Source organism: Elephantulus edwardii, unplaced genomic scaffold (assembly GCF_000299155.1).
Source record: "Elephantulus edwardii isolate Elephantulus edwardi_28Jun2011 unplaced genomic scaffold, EleEdw1.0 scaffold00202, whole genome shotgun sequence".
In the NCBI taxonomy this organism is placed as follows: Eukaryota; Metazoa; Chordata; class Mammalia; order Macroscelidea; family Macroscelididae; genus Elephantulus; species Elephantulus edwardii.
In genome coordinates, this window is record NW_006399952.1 from 1525009 (window position 1) to 1550289 (window position 25281).

General features: G+C 41.3%; 1 protein-coding gene across 2 annotated transcripts in view; it reads left to right on the forward strand.

The window, feature by feature from the left end:
• Positions 1 to 212: 212 nt before the first annotated feature.
• Positions 213 to 25281, forward strand: part of LRP12 (low density lipoprotein receptor-related protein 12) — a 78165-nt gene continuing 53096 nt past the window's right edge. For both annotated transcript variants that reach the window (XM_006897147.1, XM_006897146.1), the window contains exon 1: positions 213 to 397. In XM_006897147.1, the coding sequence (XP_006897209.1) occupies positions 319 to 397 (79 nt within the window). In that variant the 5' untranslated portion in view covers positions 213 to 318. The remainder of the gene's footprint in view (positions 398 to 25281) is intronic.

The window sequence follows — 25281 nt, forward strand, 5'->3', positions numbered from 1 at the left end:
CTTGGCGGCGCGAGGCCGGAGTCTCGCGTTCGCTGCCCCCATCGCTTCGCGCCGGCGCGCGCCAGCTGCCGGCCCCGGACCTGGGGAGGGCTGCTCCGCCGGGGGACTGTCGCGGCGCGGGGGTGGGGGGCGCGGGGGGCGCGGGCGGGAGGGAGCGAGCGCAAGCGGACGGCGGAGCCCCTCCCCTCCCCCTCGGGCGGCCGCGCAGAGCGCAGGGAGCAGCGGGGCTCGGCGGCGGCGGCGGCGTCTGGCCCCGGCTCCTCCTCCTCCTCCATCGCCTCCTCCTCCTCCTCTCCGCTCTCTCCATCTGCCGTGGTTATGGCCCGTCGCTGGAGCACAAAAGAGTCTCCGTGGTGGAGGTCTACGTTGGTCTTGCTTTTCCTCTCGGGGGTGTACGGTGAGTGTCCACGTCCCCTCGCCCTGCTGACCGAACAAAGCTGGGGCGACCCGGGGCTCCGAGGCCTCCAGGATGGGGGGGGTCCTCCCCAGGAGACTCAGAGAGAGACCCCCAAGCCGGCTGCGGGACAAAGACCCGGCCGAGGGGTAGAGGCTGCGGCGAGGTTGGGGACTGAGGATACTGCCGTCTCTTCGCCCACCCGAAGGGTGCTGGAGAGGGACTGGGGGTCCCGGGGGTGGGGGAACTGTCGAACTTGTACCCCGACTTGGGCTCGAGGGGGTCCCGGTTGCACAGTCCCCACGCGGGGAAATGTGTGTAAAAAAGGGGGCGACTGCCCCCGCCGCCGTCGGGACGGTGCTGCCGCCCCCTCCCCGTCCTGGGTCGTCGAGAAGTTCTGTCTCGTGTGGAATCGCCAGCGCACCGACCCCTCGCCTTCCTCTCTCGCTGGCAAAACAGGGGGTGCAGGCTCCCCGCTCTCCCCCTCGGGGGCAGAGTCTCTAATCTTGGGCGTGCAGGATCCTGTTCTCTCCCCTGGAAGCAGCGGAGGCCAGAAAATAGTTTTCCAGCCTCATCTCAGGCTCTTCTCTCTTTGGGTGCAGACGTCTGCCCCTGGCTCCTACTTGAGTTGTCATTCCTTCCTCTTTGTCTCCCAGTGCTGTCACTTTACGGTCGCCCTCCACCCCAAGCTGTTAAAAAGGGTTAGATGCATCCTTTGGAGGGTAAGACTCAAAGGCTGTGACGACTGAGCTTTCTGGTACCTTGGGCGCCGGGACAAGAGCTAAATCGACTTAATGGGGGGGGGGGGGACGGGGGACGACCAAACCCAAAACAACATTGTTGAGAGACTTATGTATTAGTGCAGTTGGTTAGGGATGTCAGAGGAGACAGGGCTACTCTTACTTTTTGGAGTGATGCTTTGATTGCTTCGGAGGAAAAGACCTAGAAATTACCATTTGATAAAATCTACTTATAAAAAAAGTCAGAGTCGTTTGCCATAAACACTGATTTGGCTAAGATAATGATGGTGGTGGTGATGTTCTTCTGTCACCATATAATTCGAGAACAAATACTATTTATTTAGAAAGCATTTGTTTCTGGGGTTGAATGAAATGATAACTTTTACATTATCAGAAATTATGCTAGGTGAAGAATTGAATGAACTTAATTGGCCTGTGTCTGCAGCTAAGAACTAGTAATAGGAAAACCTTGTAGCTTGGAATGTGTTAACTCCCTTGCCTGATGGAGTTAAGGTTTATTGAGCTTGGTCCACATTTGATTTGACTTTTGTCTGTCATGCGTTTGTATGTGACCAGAAAACCTAGTGCATGACTTTTGATATTTAGTTCCATCAAGTGGCCGTGGTCCCTACTTGCTTGATGACTTGTGGGTTTGGGTTTACACCAGAGATCAATAAGCTATTATTGTTGTTTCTCCTAGCCTGAAGGTGGGTGTAGTACTGATCTAGGCTTGGTGTAATGGTCCAAGAGAGAGAGGAAAGTGGGAGGCATCTTTAAATCTGGAGTGATTAGGAATGTCCAGCTAGGTCCGCTGCTGTAATCAGAATTGACTTTTCTGTGATGTCTGATCAGAAAGGATAAATAGATTCTTTTAGTTCTTCTTTCATGAAAACTGTTATTGGTGTTTGAGCTAAAAATCTTTTGCCTGTAGCAATAAGAGGTTGTGAACCTGATGATTTGTCTTGGTACAGTATGTTTATATTTAACCACTAAACAATGTTCTGGTAGGCACTTAATCAAAGATTTGTCTCCTTTGGAATTTGTGTGTTCGGTAAGGAATTGTTAGTAGGCAAAGACTGAAATTCTTTTTTACAACTGTGTGGGACCAAATTAGGAAGCTAGCAAGTGATTATTCAAAGAATTGACTTCTCAAGCCACAGCAAGTTTTCAAAGTACAAGAAAAGGGGAGGTAGTGAGCCAGGCAGATCATTACATTATATGAGCAGAGATTAAAGGAGCCCATCACTCTGCAGCTGGAGAAATCCTTCTTGAAGCTGTGTTTTTTTGTCCTTTCTGTAGACTACCCAGGCATAGTTGAGATCATGTTAGAGAACACAGCTGTAACAGTAATATGAGGGTGGAAGGGGTTGTATCTATAACAAATGATAGGATTTGTGTGATTAAATATACAGTAGTTAAGATGTTGTTTTGTGCTGTTGAGTAGAAACAGACTCCTAGCTAACAGGCTAGCTGATTTTCTCTATTTCGCTCCTGTAGAGCAGCTGGTGAATTTGAACAGTGTGCCTTTGGGTTGGCAGTGCAACTCCTTACCTCTAGACCACCAAAGCTCCCTAGTGTATATGTACATCCTAAGAATTAGCCATCAGATTGAACTTAACACAAATACTAGCTGTAAATTGTTAAACTATTCCTTACACAGTTGAAAAGGACCTTTTCTCCCTTTTGTGTTGTTTTTAAGTCGTTCCCCAAAGAACCAAAGAATTAGGTCTGTTAAAACAACTGAATATTTAAACATAATTTTTAGCAAAACTCACAACATAGAAGAAAAGCAGGTTGAATGTCAGTATCCAGGCAATCCCTGTATCAATTCTTCACACCGTAATTCACTCCTAAGTTATTAACTGCAGTGTCATATGGCTCCAGGTTGTGCTTCTGCTACAAAAGACCTCTTTAAAGTATTTAAAAAGCATAGATGTCACATTGAGAACTACGGTGTTACTGACCCCAGCCATGGTGTGTTCAGTCACTTTGCCATGGATTGAACCAAGTTCCCCCAGAATACATGCATGTAATGATACAGTGTTGAAGTTACATAATTATTCCTCCGTGATCTGATAAACCAAGCAAGCAGTTGTAAAGAATTAGGAGAGTAATGTGACATCCTTGATACCGTCACAGCCCATGTAAAGGGTTTTTCCCTGGAGTGTAGCCTGTAACATCTTTTATCACAGGAGATAAAAACAGGGAAAATCAACAGAAATGGGGAACCCCAGAACTATCAAGAAGGAAAAAGAGAAGTGGAACGTGCCCTTTAGACCCAGATTACTGGGGAGTTTCTGGAACCAAGAGTCACAGAAATCCTTGGAGTCTGTACCCTGAATTTGTACATCTAGCCTCCTCAACAGGAAGAATAAATTTCTCTTTTTAAAAGCCATTCCATTTCGAGATCTCTGTTATAGAAGCGCTAGGTAAGACGTACGCTGGGCAAGATGTATTGCACATGCATGCTAAAGCTGAACAATGAATAAAGACCAGAATTGATATGTTTGTATTATGATATTTGTGAGACTATTGAACATAAGCACTACCAGAAGAGTGAACAAATCCGTAATTGGAAGAATTATAGTCACAATGCTTCTTAAAATTGATGGTGAAGTACATCTATACTTTGGAGATGGAATGGCACAGGGACTGTAACAGTGTAGTATAGGAACACAATGTTTTCTTCTGTTATGAGTTTGAAATGACTTGGCTATCTAACAATAACTACAAATGAATTGTTCTTCAATCTTTGGAATATTTTTGTATAATTTTTTTTTTTAAATCTGTTCATTCTTTTCACATAACCATTTTGGATGGACTATAATGTTTGTCATCCTTTTAAGTTACTTTGAATTCCAGGGCCTTATTTATGTCTTGGAAAAAGTGCAGCCAGAGGCTAGGATGATGAAGCTTCATCTCCCATATTTTGGGCATGTTGCTAGAAGAGGCTATTCCTTGGAAAGAAACATCATGCTTAGAAATATAGAGAGAGGGTCAGCGAAAGACAGAAAGACCCCTAGATAGATAGGTTGACACAGTGGCTGCAGTAATAGGCTCAAGTGTTATCAGAAATGATAAGGAAGGCACAGGATACGGCAGGGCTCAGTTCAGGTGTTCATGGAGTCAATGTGAGTCGTACTTGACTCGAAGGTGTCTAACAGTAACAACTATTTAAAATTCAATCTCAATTATAATTCAGTTAATATTTTATAGAAGGAATCTTGGTGGTGCAGGGAGATGATCAGTTCCATCCCCCTTGGGACACTGCCGCCCTGAGGAAAAGACTTCACTGCACCTATAAATATTACGCTCTTGGAAACCCTTTCACTGCTACTCTGTTCTTTAGTGTCACTGTGAATTGGAATCAGCCTGACAGCATACAAAAACAATACCATTTTCTGGAAGTAATTGTTTCCCCTCACTCTCTCAGTGACATTGACTCTCATAACAGACCCTTCAGATTTTCAATAGGCTCTGGGAGGAGATTGTTTATCTTTCTCTCTTGGAGATGCTGGTGGATTTGAACCACCAGAGAAGTGCCACCTTTGGATTAGCAGCACAACTAAGGCTACCCTACCAGACCTCAAAGACCACTGCCAAAAGAGTGGATGCCACAACATAGGAGTGACCATGTTTGATTTCTGCCCTTTTCACAAGGGGGAACTGGCCCTATCAGTAATCTCCATAGAAGCAGTCAGGTAGCTGCTAGGTCAGACATGCCACCCTCGCATGCTCCTGAACTCCCACCAGTCATTGGGTTTGACATTGATTGTTGACTCATAGGCTTTCACAGTGTGGTATAGAGATTGGGGCATATTAGGGAAGTCAGTTGGAGAGTCTGCTGTCAGAGACCTTTCCAGCGTGCTAAAGAGCAAAAATGTCTGGAGACTACGGTGCACCTGATTCAGGCCATGGTCTTTGCAATTACTTGCTAGGTATCAGAAAGCTAGACTATGACTAGGGATAATAGGAGAATTGATGCCTTTGTGCTGTGGTGCTGGAGAATAGTATTAAATATACGATGGACTGCCAGTAGAACAAACAGGTTCATCCTAAAGAGGGTGGAAGCAGGCTGCTCCTTGACATACTTTGGACGTGTTGCAAGGAGAGGGACATCATGCTAGGGAGGGTGGAGGGACAGCACAAGAGAGGAAGACCTTTGATGAGATGGTTTAATTCAATGACTGGGGTAATGAGGGTAGACAGACAGAGCAGGGTATAGGGCTGTTGTACACGGGTCGGTATGAGTTGCAAGCAACCCAACAGCACATAACAAGCTGGAGAGTGGGAGAGAGAAAGAATATTATCCAATGCAAGTCCAAGTTTTTGCTTAGAAATCCCAAGGCACAACTCCTTAGTTATCCAGGCAGCAGTCAGGGCTTCTTTCTATCATCTGGAAAGTAGAGCAATACCTTTAATTTTCGCTTTTATCTTAGGATTATTCTGTTTACTCCTTGCCACAGTCTCTCCATAGCAATGCCACAGTCTCTCCACCACCATCGGCACCAAGTTCTTCCTCTGGTCTCACTCTCACCAGAGTCTTAACTGCAGTCTTACTCCTCAGTGTCGGAAACACTCTTATCCTAGTCCAACAGCTGTTGATAATTTGCAAGACCATGTGTCTGCAGTTAGGGTAGCTGGAGAAGAGAGGGGGCCACCGTAATGTTAGAAAAGCCATCTTTTAAGCTTATACCATAACCACTAAGTATCTTTCTGGAGCTGCTGTTTCTTAATAGGCATGAACACATGCTCAGGAGTTAGGTGGAATCAACTTGACAGCAAGTTTTGTTTGTTTTGGTTTGTTTTCTTTATTGGGGGGGTAGGTAAGAACATCAGTGAGGCCACAGTGACTTTCATTGGGCTTTGCCTTAGGCCTTTTCAGAAACAAGAAGGCACTTTTTATCTTCCACCAAGGACTGTCTGGCTTTTAAAAATGCACGGAAATCTACTAGTCAGAGAAGCTATTAGTCTTGCTTGCACTCCAAACCATAATTTGGTCACTTTAATGATTTCATTGCTTTGTGAGTAAGACCTTTCTGTTTTAGTCAGCCTTTTAGATCAGTGTTTTCCGATTTCTTTTTTTTTGTACACAAACTGAGCTTTAAAACATATTTGCTTCCTGTGTGTGTAAATGTGTGTGTGTGTAAAGTTGCTGGCTGTGATGTGTGCTGGTCTTTACTGTCTACTCACCCTCTTTTTTGCTGGTTGCTGTGCTCTAGCACCATGATAGATGGAGAAGAGATTGAGATTGTCAACAGTTACAGCTTGCTCAGTTCCATAATCAGCACTCTTGGCACCAGCAGCCAGGAAATCAAAAGAAGAATTGGATAAGGAGAGTCTGCTGCCGGGACCTCTCCGGAGTGCTGGCGAGCAAAGATGCCAGTCTGGAGACTGAGGTCCACCTGATCAGGCCATAGCCTTTGCAGTTACTTGCTATACATCAGAGATATGGATGGTGAATACAGATAACAGGAGAAGAATTGATGCCTTCGAGTTATGCTGGAAGAGAGTTTTGCACCTACTGTGGACTGCCAAGAGAACAGACAGGTATGTCCCGGAAAGGGTGAAGCCAAGTTACTCTCTGGAGGCAAGGATTGAGAAGCTCCATCTCACATACTTTGGGCATGTTGCCGGGAGGGATCAGTCCTTGGAAATGGGCATCATGCTTAGAAGGGTAAAGCGACAGCACAGGAGAGGAAGACGCTGGAGGAGGTGGATTGATACTGGGCTAAAGGAGCAAGTGTATGGAGATAGTGACAGCGGCTCAGGATAGGACAGGGTTCTGAGCTATTGGGTCTAGTGTTGCTGTGAGTCACAGGTGACTGAACAGCAGTGGAGTTCATAATGGCTACGCAGAGGCATTTGACTGTGTGGATCATAATAAATTCTGGATAACACCGAGAAGAATTGGAATCCTAGAACACTTAACCAAGCTCATGGGAAACCTATACATAGAATAAGAAGCAGTTGTTCCAACAGAACAAGGGAATCAACATGGTTTAAAATCTGACAAGATGCGCATCAGGGTTATAGCCTTTCTCCTTGCCTATTCAGTCTACACGGTGAGCAGATCACTTGAGAAGCTGAACTATACGAAGAAAAATGTGGCATCAGAATTGTAAGAAGGCTCATCCAAACTTGGGTTATACAGATCACACAACCTTGCTTGCACATGTGTGACGAAAAAGCACTTACTGCAGAAGATCAAAGCCTGCAATGTGGATTACTTCTCAACATTAAGAAAATGGAAATTCTCACCACTAGACCGATAGGCAGCATCCTGCAGATGAAGAAAGGATTGAGGTGATCAGCAGTCTCATTTTACTTGGCTCCTCAGTCAACACCCTGGTAATAGTGATCAAGAAATTAAACCTCATGCTGCAGTGCGAAAATCTGCTCTCAAGAACCTCTCCAACATGCTCAAGAGTGAGAATGTCATTTTAAAGACTAAGAGTTCCCTAATCCAAGCCATGCTATTTTCATTTGTTTTATGCATCTGAAAGTTGGTCACAGAATGTTGTTGTTATTGTTAAGTGCCGTTGAGTCACAGGTGATTCATAATGACCCTATGAAAGAGAGTCCTCGAAGCTTGGGTGCCTTTCATCCTCTCTCCAGGTTCTAGGGTTTCCGGAGGCAAGCTATTATGGAAGTGGATGCCACTCCTCTTTCCAAGCTTGTTTTAATTGGGGAGCTCCACCCCACTCTCTGTCTGCATTGGGTAGCCAACCATTAGTGCATTTGACACATTAGTGTCACAGTGTTCAGCCTCACAGCAACCACAAGTGACCACAGTACAGCAACTTGTACACCAGGGTTATACGACCTAGAGGAATGTCTGAACAAAAAAAAAAAGAGAAAGACAGGCCCAACAGCTGCAGATTAAGTCACCCACCTTTGGCTTGGTAGCCTCACTTTCTGTCGAGTAGGCCAGCTGATCGCTCTCTCTGGGTCCAAGAATAAGGAAGACTAAAGAAGAATCACTGCTTTTGAATTATAATGTTGGCAAAGAGTGTTGAATGTCCCATGGACTGGCAAAAGGACAAACAAATCTCTCTTGGAGAAAATGCAACCAGGGTGCTCCTTAGATAGTGAAACTTCTGATCTATTTTGGGAATGTTGTTCGGAAGTACCAGTCCTTGGGAAAAAGAGATCATGCTTGGAAAAGTAGAGAGAGGAAGACCCCAACAAGGTGGTTTGACACAGTGGCTCACCTTGGACTTCAGCATGGCAGAGATCATGAGAATGGTGCAGGATAGTGGAGGGTTCCTCTGTTTTTCATATGCTGGCTATGGCTCGATGGCACCTAACAACAGCAGTGGAGTACCACCATTAATCTGAAAAACATTGCCCGCAAAGGAAGAGGAAAACTTACCATGTGAACGAGAAGGTTTGTTGTGTTATGTGTTATTTTACATTAGTCTGAAAGAGTTACAGATGGTTAGATAGAGTTCTGTGCTACTAGAACATTTGGTAGCGATAAGAACTCCTTCTGGCATACACTGACCTGTGATATAATCCATATTTAAAGTGGCTTTTGGCTCATTATGTAGGGTCTTTGCTGTACTCAGTGCTGCCCTGGATGTTGTGATAGCATTAAACATTCATTTTGCTAAACTTGCATTTTATATCAAATGCATGGATGGATCTTTTCTCATGAATTTTATGGAACACTCAGTAGCATTTTTTAAATTATCAGTTTAAGGATAGACTAAAGGTTCCAATTTTAGAACAGTTGTAGAAATAACTAGAACACGAGAAAAGAAATCCAAGCTAGAGTCCAACTACTTCTAAAAAAGTTAAGCTTAATTACATAAAAAAATTGAATAAAATGGAATCAATTGCTTAACATAAATCCTTCTTTGAGTTTAGAATCTGAATTATATCCATATTATAGGGGAAATATGAAAGGAAGCAGCACAGTCCATTAAATTCTTGGTGTTTGTCAGAAAGTAGTTAATGACCGCGTCTAGAGGATTACCAATATTCCAGGAGGCGGTTTCAATATGCAAATGATATAGAAGGTTCTTAGAATGTAGAATCTTTGAAGAAAACATAAAAATTATCTCGGGCCAAAAAGTGAGCTGTTATTTGTTGTTATGTGCTGTCAAGTTGCTTGCGACTCATAGCGACCCTATGTACAACAGCCCTAAACCCTGCTCTGTCCTGTGCCAATCTCCAACATAACCACCGCTATTACTCCAGTCACAGTCAATCCACTTCATAGAGGGTCTTCCCCTCATGCGCTGTCCATCCACCCTCCCAAGCATGATGTCCTTCTCCATAGATTGGTCCCTCTTTTGCAGCATGTCAAAAGTATGTCAGACAAAGCCTCAGAATCCTTGCCTCCCAAGTAGTGACCTGGTTTAACCCTCTCTAGGATGAACCTGTTCATTCTCTTAGTAGTCCATGGTACATTCAGTACTCTTCTCCAGCACCACAGCTCAAGGCATCAATTCTCCTTCTATCATCCCTAGTTATTGTCCAGCTCCCTGACGCATAGCAAGTAATTACAAAGAACATGGCCTGTGTCAGGCACACCTTAGTCTCCAGAGTGACACCGTTGCTCTTCAGCACTTTGAGGAGGACCCTAACAGCAGACTTTTCCATTGCAATATGTCTTTTAATTTCTTGGATGCTGGTGCCAAGAGTGAGCACAGTTAAAAAAATGTTTGGACAAAAGAAACTTGCCTTTGTGGTTGGAAGATTTTAAACCTTATCAAGGAATTAAGGCTTTTTGTGTTTTTATTGTCTTTTTTGTGAGCCGTGGTTTTATAGTTTATTATGATTTGAAAGTTTACAAAGCAATTTTTTCCCAGCTATTCATGTACATATTCAATACCAGTTTCAATACTCTAGAGTTCACACCTTTCCCAAATCCTTCCTGTAATTCTGATTTCCATTAATCCTTCACTACTTAGGTATATTCCTTTTCGTTAGTGATGTTGTGCTGATCCTGCAGTTATTGGAGAATCCTTTCTCTTCACCCATCTTGATATGTGCCTCATTAACTAATATATGTATTCCCCTCACTCTCTCTTCCCATCCATGATAACCATCCAAGAATGATTATGCTCATAAACTTTTCCTTAGCTTTTTATAACACGATCTTACACAATCTTATAAGTTCTTTTGCAACTTATTAGCATAATATCCCATCTATGTATCCATGTTATATAATTTTTTCAGTCATATGACTAGATTCAGAGATATAAGAGAAATAATTGCATAAAGTATTAGGGAGTTCTGATGGCTTGGTGGGTAAGGAGTTGCTCTACTAATTCAAAGGCAGATGATTTGAATTCATCAACTGTTTTGTGGGCGAAAGAGGGGCAGTTCCTTCCCATTCAGTTTGCATCCTCTGCAGACCTGCTGGAGGGTGGGCTACAAGTCTTCTCATTCAACAGCAGTGAGTTGAACTTGAGTTTTTGTTGTTAGGTGCCATCAGTTAAGTCCAAATCATAGTGGCCTTATGAACAAGAGAGCTCAACACTGCCCTATCCTGCACCATACTCAGCATTTCTGACATCCTTGAGCCTATTACAGCCATCACTGTGTGAATCTACTCTCTTTCACTTACCCTCTATGTTTCCAAGCATGATGTCCCTCTCTTAAGGAATAACCTCTCCTAACAACATGCCCAAAGTTTGAGGTGCAGCTTTGTTATTTTTGCCTCCAAGGAGCACTCCAGCTGTACTTTCTCCAAGACGTATCTGTTTGTTCTTTTGGCAGTCCATGGGGTATTCAATACTCTTCTTCAATGCCACAACTCAAAGGCATCAGTTCAACTGTCATCCTTATTCACTATCCAGCTCTGAGATGCATACCAGGTGATTGAAAAGACCATGGCTTGACTCACATGCACTTTAGCCTTCAGACTGACTGAGTAATCATTGCTCCTCAGTAATTTGGAAAGGTCTCTGACTGCAGACTTTCCAGTGCAGTACATCTCCTGACTGCTGATACCAAGTGTGTTGACTGTGGCTCCAAGTAAGATGAAGTTTTTTCTCCATCAAGCATGATGTTGCGTGAAGGCCCAGTGGGTGAGATGTTGAGATGCAATCCAAATTGAAGTTTGTAGTCTAACCTTCTGCAGCAAGTCTTCACTTCTGCAGACAAGGTTGTGTCATCTGCATAACGCAGGTTGTTGATGATTCTTCTTCGGGTTCTGATGCCACATTCTTCTTCATAGAGTCCAGCTTTTCAACCAATTTACTCATCATACACATTGAGTAGATGTGGAGAGACAATACAACCCTGACCCACATCTTTCCTGATTTAAACCATATATTGTTCCCTTTCTGTTTGCAGAGTAGCCTCTTTCTTGATATAGGTATACATTTCATATAAGCATAGTTAAGTGTTCTGGAGTTCCCATTCTTCTCAGTGTTACCCAGAATTTGTTATGATCCACATAGTCAAAATGCCTTTACATAGTCAAGAAAGTATAAACAGACATTCTTCCGGTGTACTCTGCTTTCAACTAGGATTAGTCTGACATCAGCAGTGATATCCCTGGTTCAGTAGCCTCTTTTAAATCCAGTTCTCTGTCAATGAACTGTTCAAGCTGGTTTTGGACGATCTTCAGTATTTTATTGTATGCAATATTTAATAATTTCCACATTCTGTTGAGTTTGAGGTGACATTAAATATAGTGAGATATCTATATCATGAGGTGTATTGTATTGGGCCTCTCCAGAATACTTAAGAACAGCAATATCAGTTTGAAGACTAAAGGACACCTAATTCAAGCCATGATCTTTTCAGTCAGTTACCTCCTATGCCTCTGAGAGCTGCATAGTGAATAAGGATGACAAATGAAGAATTGACGCCCTTTGGAGGAGAGCTGCATGTGTCATGGTCTGCCAAAAGAACAAACAGATGTGCTTGGAAAACGTGCAACCCGAATACTCCTTGGAGTTAAGGATAGCGAGGCTTTGTTCTCATACTTTGGCCATATTACTAGGAGGGTCTCTTCCTGGGGAAAGGATATCACGCGTGGAAAGATAGAAGGTCAGGGAAAAAGAAGATCTTCAATGAGGTGCATTGACCCAGTGCAACAATGTGCTCAGTCATATGTGTCAGTGATGATGAGGACGGCACAGCATAGGGCAGTCTTAGGGACTGTTGTTCATACAGTCACTGTTAGTCCTATTTGAGCACGTTTAACAACATACAACTCTAAGAGAAAATGTTGGACTTTAAAATTTAGGATGATTGTATTCTTACTGCTGGTCTTTATAAGCAAATGAAGGTGGTTTTACATTTAAGAATTAAGTTGAATTGATGAAGTATAAATTCCAAAGTTAGCCTTCTTTGTTATTTCTTCTTTTTTACTCTTCCCCTTCGGTTGCCTTGAGGCTCCTCCTAACAAAATGCCTAAAATACGGGAGATGAGGCTGGACTATCTCTTCTTCCGAGGAGCTCTCCAGCTACCAGCTACGCTCTTCTCCCAGACATGTTTCTTTGTTAACATCAAAAATGACAAGGGGGTAAAACAACAAACCTTCAAAAAAAAATGACAAGGGGGATAAGGACTTAAGTTGTAAAGGGGAAAAGGCTTCTTTGGAGAAAATCAGTTTTAAAAACTAATCTTTTTTTTTTGTCAATAAAAAAATGATCTTAATAAAGAACCCAATTCTCTAAGAATCAAGAAGCAAAAGGCAGATGTCAGAAAATTTTTTGCCAAGTTTGCACTACATGTTCAGTAAATATTGCTTATGTCTTTGGAAGAATCAGGAATATATTGATAGATTTATGAACTTGACACTAGTCATGCTCTTGTCACCTTGGTGAAGCAAACTTGTTTCTCTCAGGTGTTTTTTACCTGTGAGTGGAAGTGACCTGGTATCTGTGTTCAGTTTGTTGGGTTCTAGTTTTTAGCGAAGTGGTCTGTGTTGCCAGTCTTCCCAAGTATTGGGAATAAGTGGAGCCAAATAGGATGTTCAGACAGACCTTTACAGCTGTAAGGAAGAGAGTAAGACTTTTATTTATTATCTTAGTTTCATGAATAGTTAAAAACATTTTTTAGGTTTAGAGTTAATAAATTGATGAAATAGGAATCCTAAATTCTGAAGCCCCAAAAGTAGTGATTTATCTGATGTTCATTTCTTTCTACTGCTGTTCAAGTCCCTTGATTTCTGGCCTGTATTATTGTAACAGCCACTAACTGGTCTTCGCTCTTGTCTTGTCCTGACCCCAATATAATACCCATCTAACATTAGCCAGAGTGACTTTCAAAGTACACCTCTGATAATGTTCACTTTCCTGCTTAAAATCCAACCAAAGCTGTCTGTTATTTGTAAGACACAAGCTAACTAGGCCCTTGGAGGTGTGGATTTCCAGCTTCATGTCTTGTTACTGTCTTTGACTATAGTCTTTTCACACCTAACATTTTTCTTTTGTCTCTTGACCTTTGCATATACGATTCCCTCTGCCTGGTTTTATCTTCTTCATTTTCATCTATAGGCTAACTTGCCCTGTAATTTTCTTGTAGATGTTAGCTCCTTAGAAAAGTCTTTTAGGGGGGTTCCTCAATACTGCATACTTTTGGTAAGTATCTCAGATGTTCTTGTATGCATTACTGGTGATGGTACTTTTGTTTCCCACTGGATTAACACCATTCAAGAGATAATCTACTCTGTGTAAGGAGCTATGCTGCCAATCCAAAGGCACATGGTTCAAATCTACCAGGTTCTCCATGCGAGAAAGGTGGGCAGTCTCCTCCCATGCTATTTACTGCGTATGAAAACCTGATGGAGGGTCAGCTGTGGGTCTACTTGAGGGTCCATAACAACAACAGCATGTCATTTCCAGCACTCTTACTACTCATTGCTCTTCAGTCAGAGCTGACTCAGCTGACTCTCCAGCAGGTCTTTGATAAATGGCACAAAAGTAGATTGCCCATGTATCTCCCACAGAACTACTAATGGATTTAAACTGGTTGCCTTTAAGTTAGCAGTTCAAATCCCTATGGTCTACCACATTAAAAAAGAAACCCATAAAATTATTTTTAATAATGTATTTAGCCCACTATATCATTTCAACATGCAATAAAGTAATTATTATTAATGAGTCATTCTGCAAATTTTCTTTCTTTTGTTCTAAGTCCAGTGCATGTTTTACTGTTAGTACATCTCAGTTCAGACTAGCCAACATTTTAAAACATTGAAAAACTGTCATTGTCAGTTGGAGATGAACCTACACACACCCTGTCACTGGGAGTTACATACTTACTTAAAAGCTCAGCAGAAAAGAATCTATAACATGCAGCTTAAAACACACACACACACACACAAAAAAAAACACCCCACAATAAACAAAAAAACCAAGACCCATACCAGTAGTAACTTACATGTCCATCAGCTTTGCTGATGGTGGTGGGTGCAGTCCGCTCAGAATTGGATCGTTACCTGTCCCTCCAGTGAATCTTCAGAGACTGTAAATTACATGAAGGATAATGCCCATCTTTCTCCCGTGGAACAGCTGCTGAATTTGTGCTCCCTTCCTTGGGATTGATTGTACAATTCCTAATTTGCTGCTGCTGGTGGTGGTTGTTATTATTAGGTGTTGTCCCGTTGAGTATGACTTATAGCGACCCTGTGAACAACAATCTGAACCCTGTCCTATCCTGTACAATCTTTGTCTCTGATGCATTTGGACCCATTGCCGCAGTTCCTGTGCCAGTCTTTCTTGTTGATGGGTGTACTGTCTTTCCCTGACCCTCCTCCACTTTTCCTGGCCTGATAATCCTTTTCCAAGAAATAGCCCCTCTTAATAACTTGACCCAAGTGTGTGAGATGAGACTTGACCATCCTTCCCTCTAAGGAGCACTCTGGCTGCACTTGCTCTAAGATACGAATTTGTTTTTTCTGACTGTCCATAGGCTATTCAGTACACTTCTGCAACACCACAACTCAAAGGCAACAATTCTTACTTTGTCATCTTTATTCATTGCCCACCTCTGAGATACATAGCAGATAATATCGTTGTTCCTTAGTAATTTAGAGAAGTCCCTGACAGTGGACTTTTCCAGTGCAGTACATCTCATGATCTCCTTACTGCTGATACTATGAGTATTGAGTATTGATTGTGGATTCAGATAAGATGAAATTGTTAACAACTTCACTCAACATCTCTATCGTTATGTTGCCTCTTGATGCAGTGGTGAGGATTTTTGTCTTCTTGATATTGAGATGTATCATCAGGTCAATTTCAACTCATAGTGACCCTGTGTACAGCAGTCTCTCTGTCATGCTAAAGTTCATTGTGACAGTCACTGTGTCATTCTGTCTTGTTGAAGAGTCTCCTTTTCTAACTTAGAATATATAAATTATGCTATAGTTGTGTGAAAAAATACTACACAACATTGATTCTTGGACTAATGACTAATTCAGAAATCTGATTAGTTTTTTAACATGAGAGATAATATTTCTCCTTAAGCAATACCAGAAATTAAAATGAATAAATTGTTAAGATATTTCAATGGGATTAATAACCTCATTATGTGTTACATGTTTTGTCTATGTGGTGTTAGCCTAAAAATGGGCTTTTTTAAAGCCATTAGCGTTAGTCCTCTCTGGTCTCTCGCTACCTTAACTAGACACACGAGAAGGAGTGCTTCGCATGCAGGGCTTATGGTGGCAAGACTCTGGTGAGAGCAAAACCCTACTAGTGGAGGGACTGAGGCATTGCTGTGGAAAATGATGGCAAAATGTGACCTGACACTTCTTGTATTTGTGCTAGCCATAGTTAAAGGTGGATGTTCTTGTTGGATGTTTGAAGGAGAAGCTGACTTGTAACTACTCTGAGGCAAACCTTGCTGGATGGTTTGGATTTGACTGTTGAACTGAAACCAGAGCCTGAACTTATTGAGGAATTGTGCCTTCAAACTGTTGGGCTAAAGCCTAGACTTCTATTGAGTGATATTGTTATCTCCCCCACACTACAACTTCCTAATAATAAACCCCATTGCTGGTATCATAACTGTGAGTCAGCAACAAACGAACCTCTTGCTGCTTCTGTGGCCCTAGAGGCACCATGGGGCTGGACTACAGGCTCTTTATCTCCTTTCTGCTCTGGGACAGTGAAGGGCTGTGCTGTTCTTACCTCCTCTGGCTTCGTGCTCCTGTGCCTGGTTTTCTGCTCCTGCTTAGACAGTCTCTCATCTTAAATGAGATATACTGCCATGGATGGAATCAAGTCACATTCACAGTGACGTTCAAATGATACAGTAGAACTGCCCTATTGAGTATCCAAGGTTATAAATCTTAATGGGAGCAGAGCAGCCAGCATTGTTCTGAGGAACAAATTTGAATCACCAGCCTTCCACTTAGAAGCCCAAACACTTCATCCATCGTGCCACAAGGATACCTTTCTGTCTCTGTGCTCAAGGCAGGGAGGTGGACAGGTATTCCATTTTCCACCATTAAGTATGTTAACTTGACCTAGCCCCTTGGGAGTTGTGTTGTTAACCCAAGGCCTTGCGTCTCTGGGAATTTGAATCTCCCAGTAGCTCTTTGGGAGAGCTACCTGGCAGTTTGTAGCCTTTGGAAACCCAGTGGAGTGTCAACCATGACAGGTTCTGGTTCTCCAGCAATGAGTCTTTAGCTATTTTAACCACAGGAGGGGATTTGGGGATTTTTTTTTTAAGGGTTTAAAAAATTTTTTTTGTAGGTTCTTTATCAAATTGAGAAAGTTCTCTTTTACTCCAAATTTATTTCCGGTTTTTACCACCGAAGGGAGAAGGCATTTTGTCATGTCCTTTTTCTTCATTAATTGAGATGATCCAGTGGTTATGCCTTTTTCTTACAGATATATGTTACATTGATTTCTTTGTTTATTTAACTTGCAATTTGGGTAAAAGTTAAAAATCAGATTAGTTTTCCTTTCAACAGTTTATGGAAATTTGGTTTCCTTACATTGGTTGCACTCCCCTCAGGGTAACACTACTCCCCCCATTTCCTCCCTGGGTTCCTCATTCACATCGAGGTGTTTTTTGTTCTTTTAAAAGATTTTGGATCAACCTTAAATGTGTTGGAATGAATCTAATTCAGTTGTAGTTAATAATCCTTAGCTGTTGCTGGATTCAGCTTCCTGGTATTTTGTTGAGGTTTTTTGTGTCTGTATTTGTGAGGGGTACTGGTTTGTATTTTAATTTTCTCTTTTGGGAAGAGCCTTGTCTGGTTGTGGTGTCAGGCAGCACTAGCCTAATAGAATAATAATGCTCCCTCTTCTAGTTTTTGGAAGTTTATGAAGCATAGTTTTTATGCTTAATAGAATTTATCAATAAAGCTATCTGGTCACACTTTTTATTGTAGAAAGTTAGCACTTGTCTTTCCCACTTCACCTAGGTGATCTAATTTTTTTGGGATATAACTTCATAGTGTTGTCTGTAATCTATTTTCTTTCTCCAAAGGGAGTGTTACTGCCTCCACTTTGATTTCTGAGATTAGTATATTGTGTCTTTTTTCTCCTTGGTCAGTTTTGATAAAGTTGGTCAGATCAGCTTTGTTTGTTTTTCAGTGAATCATCTTTCCCTTTCATTCGTTTTCCTTTTCTCTTTTAATTTATATTCACTCTTCTGTTGTTTTCATCCTTCTTGCGTTAGGTTTACTTTGCCCTTTTTTATGTTTCTTAAAATGAAAAGTTAGGTGATTATTAATTTGAGGTCTTTTCTGAAGGCAAAAGATCATAGCTTGGACTTTCCCTCTAAGCATTACTTTAGGTATATCCTGTAAATTTTGGTATGTTGTGTTTTCATTTTTTACTTATCTCATAATATTTTCTGATTTCTTCTCTGACATATGGCTTATTTTGGATTGTATTTTAAAGTTTTCATAAATTTACAACTTTTGTTACCGATTTCTAATTTTATTTCTTCCTCAACTGAGAACATAATTTGTATTATTTCAGTTTTTTCAAATGTACTGAGTTTGTGGTGGGACTTTTTTTTATATACAATTACCTAATGTAAGCCCTGTTCTTGAATATTGTGTGCACATTTGTGAAGAATATGATTTCTCCTATCACTGAGTGTTCTGATTGCCTAGTAGTAAGAAGCTGTGCTGCAGTCCTAAAGGTGCATGATTCAAACCCACCAACTGTTCCACTGAAAAGGATGCCTCTGAAAACCTGTTCTTTGAAGACCTGTTGTTCATAGGGTCATTATGAATCATAGTCAACTTGATGGCACCTAACAACAATATTTCTACAGAGAAACAAATAAAATCATAAAACAAAACACCTAACACAATAACATGTAAAACTACTTTATCAGCAGTCACGTAAATGTATGTAAATAGATTAAATACTCCAATCCAAAGACAGACTCGAAAATGATTTTTTTAAAAATACCAATAGGGTTGCTATGAGTCACAGGCGACTCGACGGCACATAACAACAACAACAACATAAGAGACATACTTTGTACTCTAAGATATAAGTAATATTGAAAGTAAAGGGATAGACACCAAATAAAAGTAATTGTAAGACAGATGGAATGGGTATACTAATGTCAGACAAAATAAATGACAAAATTATTACTTCCATTTACAATGCAATTCAACTCATTGCTGTTCTGTCATTGCTTGCTGTGCAGTCAGAACTGACTTCATAGGTGATCTTATGAACCACAGATTTGAACCTTTCCCAGTATCCTGCACCACCAGAGGATCATCTCTGTCTCACTCAGACCACTGTGGTTGTCACTCTGCCAGTCCATCCTGTCTTCCACCTTCCCCAGCAGGATGTCACTCTCCAAGAACTAGTTCTTCCTGAAAATATGCCCAATGTAAGTGAGGTGAAATTTCACCATCCTTGCCTCAGCAAACACTTCCTTCAAGAAAGATAGATTTGTTCTTTTGGCAGTCCATGGTGCATTGAATACTCTTCATTGACACTGGTGGTCTAGCAGTTAAGGAACTGTGCTACCAACTTGAGGCACGCTGTTCAGTTCACAAGCTTCTCTGAGGGAGAAAGATGAGTAGTCTCCTCCAGTGCAGGTTACTGCCTTTGAAAACTGCTGGAGGGTCAATTCCAACTCGGCAGTGCACAGTAACAACTTTACCAGCACCATACCTCACAGGTATCGATTATTCTCCAATCTGCCCTGGATGTGCTCAACAAGTTGTGTCAAGAAATCTGGAGGACAACCACCTGACTGGAAGAGATCTATATTTGTTCCCATTCCAAAGAAAAGGGATCTGACAGAGTGTGGAAATTATCGAACAGTATCATTGATATCACATGCAAGCAAGATTTTGCTGGAGATTATCCAAAAACGACTGGACCAGCACATCAACAGAAAACTGCCAAATGTGCAGGCTCGATTTAAAAGAGGCCATGACACTAGGGATATTGTAGCTAATGTCAGATGGATCTTGGCTGGAAGCTGGGAGTACCAGAAGAATGTCTGTCTGTATTCCATTGGCTGTGCAAAGTCATTTGACTTTGTAGATCACAACAAACTGTGACTGACTCTGAGAAGAATGAGAATCCCAGAACAGTTGATTGTGCTTATGCACTTGGACCAGGAGGCAGTTGTCAGAACAGAGCAAGGAAACACTGCTTGGTTCAAAATTGGGAAGGGTATGTGTAAAGGATGTGTCCTGTCCATATCTTTTCAATCTACATGTGGAACAGATTATCTGGGAGGCTGGGTTCTATGAGGAAGTGTGACATCAGGATTAGAGGTAGATTAATCAACAGTCTGCATTATGCAGATGACACAACCCTGCTTGCTGAAACTGAGGAGGACCTGAAGCGCTTGCTGCAGAAAGTCAAGGACTACATCCTTCCATATGGATTGAAGCTCAACATCAAGAAATCAAAGATTCTCACCACTGGGCCAATAGGCAGCATCATGATAGATGGTGAAAAGATTGAGATTGTTGACAGCTTCCGTTTGATTGGCTCTACAATCAACATTCTTAGCACCAGCATCCAGGAAATTAAAAGACACATTTCTTTGGGAAAGTATACTGTCAGAGACCTCTCCAAAGAACTGATGAGAAGTGATGCCAGTCTGGAGACTAAGGAGTGCTTGATACAGGCCGTGGTCTTTGCAATTACTTGTTAAGCATCAGAGAGTTGGACAATGACTAGGGAGGATAGGAGGAGAATTGATGCCCTAGAGCTGTGGAATTGGAGAAGAGTATTAAATATACCATGGGCTGCTAGGAGAACAAATAAGTTCATCCTGGAGAGGCTGCTCCTTGGAGACAAGGATTCTGAAGCTTCGTCTGACATACATTGGACATGTTGTAAGGTGGTATCAGTCCTTGGAGAGGGATGTCATGCTTGGGAGGGTGGAGGGACAGTGCAGGAGAGGACGATCCTCCATGAGATGGATTGATTCAGTCACTGGGATAATGGTGATAGGTGTGGTGTTGGAGATAGTAAGATTGGCAAGGAATAGAGCAGGGTTTAGAGCTGTTGTACATAGGTTCACAGGTGACTCAACAGCACACAACAACAACTTCTTTTTTCACTATTCAGTTTTAAAATTCATAGGAATGTTTATTTTTTATTTTATTTAAGTGTGATTTTCTTTTACATCTGTGATATCATTTCAATTTAGTTGTCATTTCTTTTGCTATTTTATGTTAGTTATTTTCTAAGTGTCCAAGTAATTACATCTTTTTGTAACTAGTGTCAACTTAATTTTGGTATTTTAGAAAAACTCTACTCCTTCATATCTTACTCAGCCTTACCGTTTCTTAGTCTTTGTGTCATTATTATAAGTACAAGTCACATCTTAATACATGTTGTTGTTCAGTGCCATTGAGTATGACTAATAGCAACCCTGTGAACATCGACTATCAACGTTACTGTTTCTGACATAACTTGAACCCATCTTTATGGCCACTGTGTTAATCCTTCTCGTTGAAGATCTTCCTCCCTTTCACTGACCCTCCACCCTTCCAAGCATGGTAAGATAGCTTTTAACACAGATTTATAGTTATTTCTTTCAAATTGGTCATCTTTCAGATTGGTTACTGTAAAATAGGTTACAAACAAAAATGTACAGATTCATAGCAAGTGAATGAAAAGACCATGGCCTGAAACAGGTTCTCCTTACTCCTCAAACTGTCTTGTGGGTGATTGCTGTTTACCATCGAGTCAGAACTGAACCATAGCTGGCCCTCTGGCTGATTTTCAGAAGTAGTTAATGAAAGAGGAGGAGATAGCCTATCCTTCTCCCATGGAGCAGCACTGGTGGGTTTGAACCACGTGCCTTTGGGATTACAGCACAGCTTCTTAACCACTAGGCCACCAAAGCTCCAAACTGACTTCTTGTGTGTACCATTGAGTCAGAACTGACTTGTAGCTGACCCTCCAGAGGGTTTTCCAAGGCACTTAATTGCATGGGAGGAGTTTTCCCAAGCTTCTCCCAAGGATTCAAACCTTGTGCCTTCAGGATTGCAGTGCATCTTCTTGCAACTAGGCTACCAAACTGATTTATTCCTCAGTAATTTGACTACAAACTTTCCCAGTGCAGTTTTCTCTCTTGATCTGACTGCTGATACCAAGTGTACTGATTGTGGATCCAGGTTAAGATGAAGTCATTGTCATCTCATCCTTTTCTCCATCTATCATGATGTTGCCTTTTGATCGAGTGGTGAGGATTTTTGTTTTCTGGTTGTTGGGATGCAAGTCCATGCTGCAGGCTGGAGTGTTTAACCTGCAGCAAGTGCTTCAAGTCCTACTCACTTCTAGCAAGCAGGTTTTGGTAATTGGTAAAAGGTAATTGGTGTATCTTCCTCTAATCTTGGTGCCACATTCTTCTTCATAGAGTCCAGCTTCTCAAATAATTTCATGTCTTTTGTGTTTATGTAGTTAGCTTTATCAGCCATCCAGTCCACCCACATAGCATAGTAGATAATAGTGACCATGTAGGGTCACTCTTACTGTTTCCAAAACTGCAAATCTGTAGGGAAGCAGATTGTGTCATCTTTGTTCTGCCGAGCTCCTAGTGGATTCAAACTGCTGACCTTTCTGTTAGCAGGCCAGTACTTCCTCCACTGTGCCACCAGGGCTCTGTTAGCTTTATCTTTTCATGTGGATTTGGATTACTGTCTCATGCCCTTTCATTTCAACTTGAAAGGCACCCTTTAGTATTGCATGCCAGATTCCTCGTGATGAATCTGCTGAGTTGGTATCTGGGAATACCTTGATTTTATTCTTTTTTTAATGACAGTTTTCTGACCACTACCTTCCATAGTTTCTGTTGAGAAATCAGCTGTTTATCATCCAGAGAGCCTCATGTGTGGTAACTTCTCTTTTACTAATTTTAAGATTCTTTGTCCTTTGATAGGTTCATAAGATGTTGTGTCTAGTGTTTATCTCTTGAGTTTGTCCTGTTTGAGTGTATAGATCTTGTTTTCTCTCCCCCACCCAATGCAGTTCGTTTTCTATGTGTTCTCCTCTCTCATCTTTCTCTTAGGTGATGGCCAGTATATGGGTATTGGTGTTCGACCTGTCTTTAAATTGTTCCATTTCTTACATTAGTGCAGTGTTTCTGTTGAGCCCCTCTAGTGAATTTCTTATAGGTTTTGTATTTTTCAGCTCTATAAATTTTGTTTTTAAAGCAATTTTATACCTTTATTGCCATTATTTAGTAAAATATCATATTTTAAGTTCTTTAGATGTTGAGTTCTTAAAAATAAAATGCTATTTGAAAAAAATGCTATTTAATCATATCTTTGCATAAATCTTGTCTGTTAAGTCTAATTATTCTTGTGTAAGAATAATTTCTTTTGATTAACATACTTCCATAGTTTCTGGTTCACTCTACATTCATTCTGAGGATTGGTCCTTATTAAATACTACATTTTAAAAATCTGGATTCTTTCATCGTTTGTCATTGTTGGCTTTTCAGAAACTTAATTAGATCTAAGCATGAATTTATTTTCCTTTCTTCTGAATAGAGTTTGCTCAATTTTAGTGAATCTGTAGGGAACTCTGGTGGCCTATTAGTAAGGAATTGAGCAGCATGGTTTGAATCCACCAGCTACTCCAACAGAAGAAAGAATGTCAGTCTTCTGTGCGATTTGTCTCTGAAAACCCACTAGAGGGTCTGTTATGAGTAGGTTCCTACTTAATGGCCAGCAGCTATACCATAGAAGTCATCATCTTATGATTACATTATTCTTCAAACATTATCGTTTTTTCAGCCTTTAGTCATGAAAGAAAAAAATTCGCTCCACTAATATTTTTTGTTACTGTCCTGTGGATGCCTAACTCTGCTTCCCATCCTACCGCCACAGCCAGTTTTTCTTTCTGTTAAGATTGGAGGGTCTTTGTTGGTCTGTTTTCAGGTTTATTGACTCTTTTATCTCCTTATTCTACTGTTTAGCAAGTTTTTAATATTGATTATTATACTTTTCTCAGTCCAAAAATCACTATTTTTCACTATCTCTTTCTTTTATATTTTAGTACTTCTTTTTATTGCTCATTTGAAGTGTTTTAAAAACAGCTTTAAAGTTCTTGTCAGGTAATTCCAGCAGCTGTATCAACTTGTGGGCACCTGTTACTGACCTTACATGCATTATCATTTTTGGTAGGCTGAGTAATTTTGGTCTATATCTTAGACATCTTGAGAATAACATTATGAGACTGTCTGGTTTTATAGTCTATTTAAAATTACAATATTTTGTGTTAACTTTCTGTGTTTTCTTGTCAATTCAATGTAGAAAGCCTGCTACTCAAGTCTATTGTATTGTGTGCAAGATTCCTCGTTGTAGGTCTTGGGCCTGGGTGGAGTTCCGTCCAGTACTTAGTTTTGGTGAAGTCTGTGAAGAGTAACCTCACTAACCCCAAGATGATGCCTCGCTGCAGGTTTGAATCCAACAATAGCTCTGTGGGAGAAAGATGGGCAGTCTCCTCCTGTCCAGTGTCCAGCCTTAAAGACCCACTGGAGGTCGGCCATGGTTCTCACCGGACCACAGTGAGTTTTTGTGGTTTTGTGGTAAAGAATCCACTGCTAATCTAAAGGTACATGATTCGAACCCACCAGACATGCCATGGGAATAAGATGGATAATCTCCTCCATTGTGATTTACTGCTTCTGAAAACCTGCTGGAGGGTCCAGCTGTGGGTCAGCTACGACTCGAGGGTGCATAATGACAATAATTAGGATAAGATTTATGCATGTGTAGGCCAGTAGTGTCCCCAAAGTTCATAAAACAAAACAAACCAAACAAAAAACCAAATTAAAAAAAAATCCAAAATATCTGTGGAGTGTGTTTCCAGAAATCCTCTCCCTGTAACTTTGCATTTCCCTGGACCTCCCCTCACGCTTTTTTTGACAATCCAGCCCAAAGGCGCCAAGTTCTGTACAGTGTTTTTGTAGCGATAGGAGGATTTGGGGAAAAGAAAGCAAACAAAAGGGGAAAGCTGAGGTTGCACTGCCAGAAATCTCCTGAGCCTTTGAACTTTGTTTTCTGGAGACTTCCAGTTTCTGGTCGTCTTCCTGCCAGTATTATAGGACCACCCTGGGACTGGACTAAGACAGGAGAGGGAAGAAAGCCTGAAGTATTTCTTCTGCCCACTCTGAAGGCTTAAGTATCCCTTTCTGCATTCCTTACGCCAGAAGTAGAGGGTTTCTCTTGTTTTCTCATTCTGCACCACAGTGATCACGTCCAAGTTTTGAGTTGAACTGAGTTCAAGTGGGGGAAACTAGAGGGGGGGGGGGAAAGTTAAGCACACCACTAACTTGGTAGGATTTCACATTCTGGTGTTCTTCCCCAGTCATCATCTTTATATTTTTCAGAGTTTTTAAATAGCTGCATATGTATTTGGTTTTACAATTGAATTCAGGAGGAGATAATAGATAACATGCTTTCTTCATCTTAACCTGAGACAGAACTCCCTAATAGTTTGTTCTGGTGCGTCTCTGAAGAAAGAATACCTAGTGAGCTTCTGCTTAAAAATCAGCCACTTAGAACTCAGTGGAGAACAGTTCTGTTCTGATACATACAGTCAGGATCACTGGAAGTCAGAGGCCACTTCAGAGAGAGCAGCTGGTCACAGTTTCCATTATAAAAAGAGACAAGGATATACATTTTCTTCTGAGGAGTTCTTTGTCCACACTCCACACATATAAAACAATATTTCTGTTTTGTTAAATATTAGGTGAATGATGAT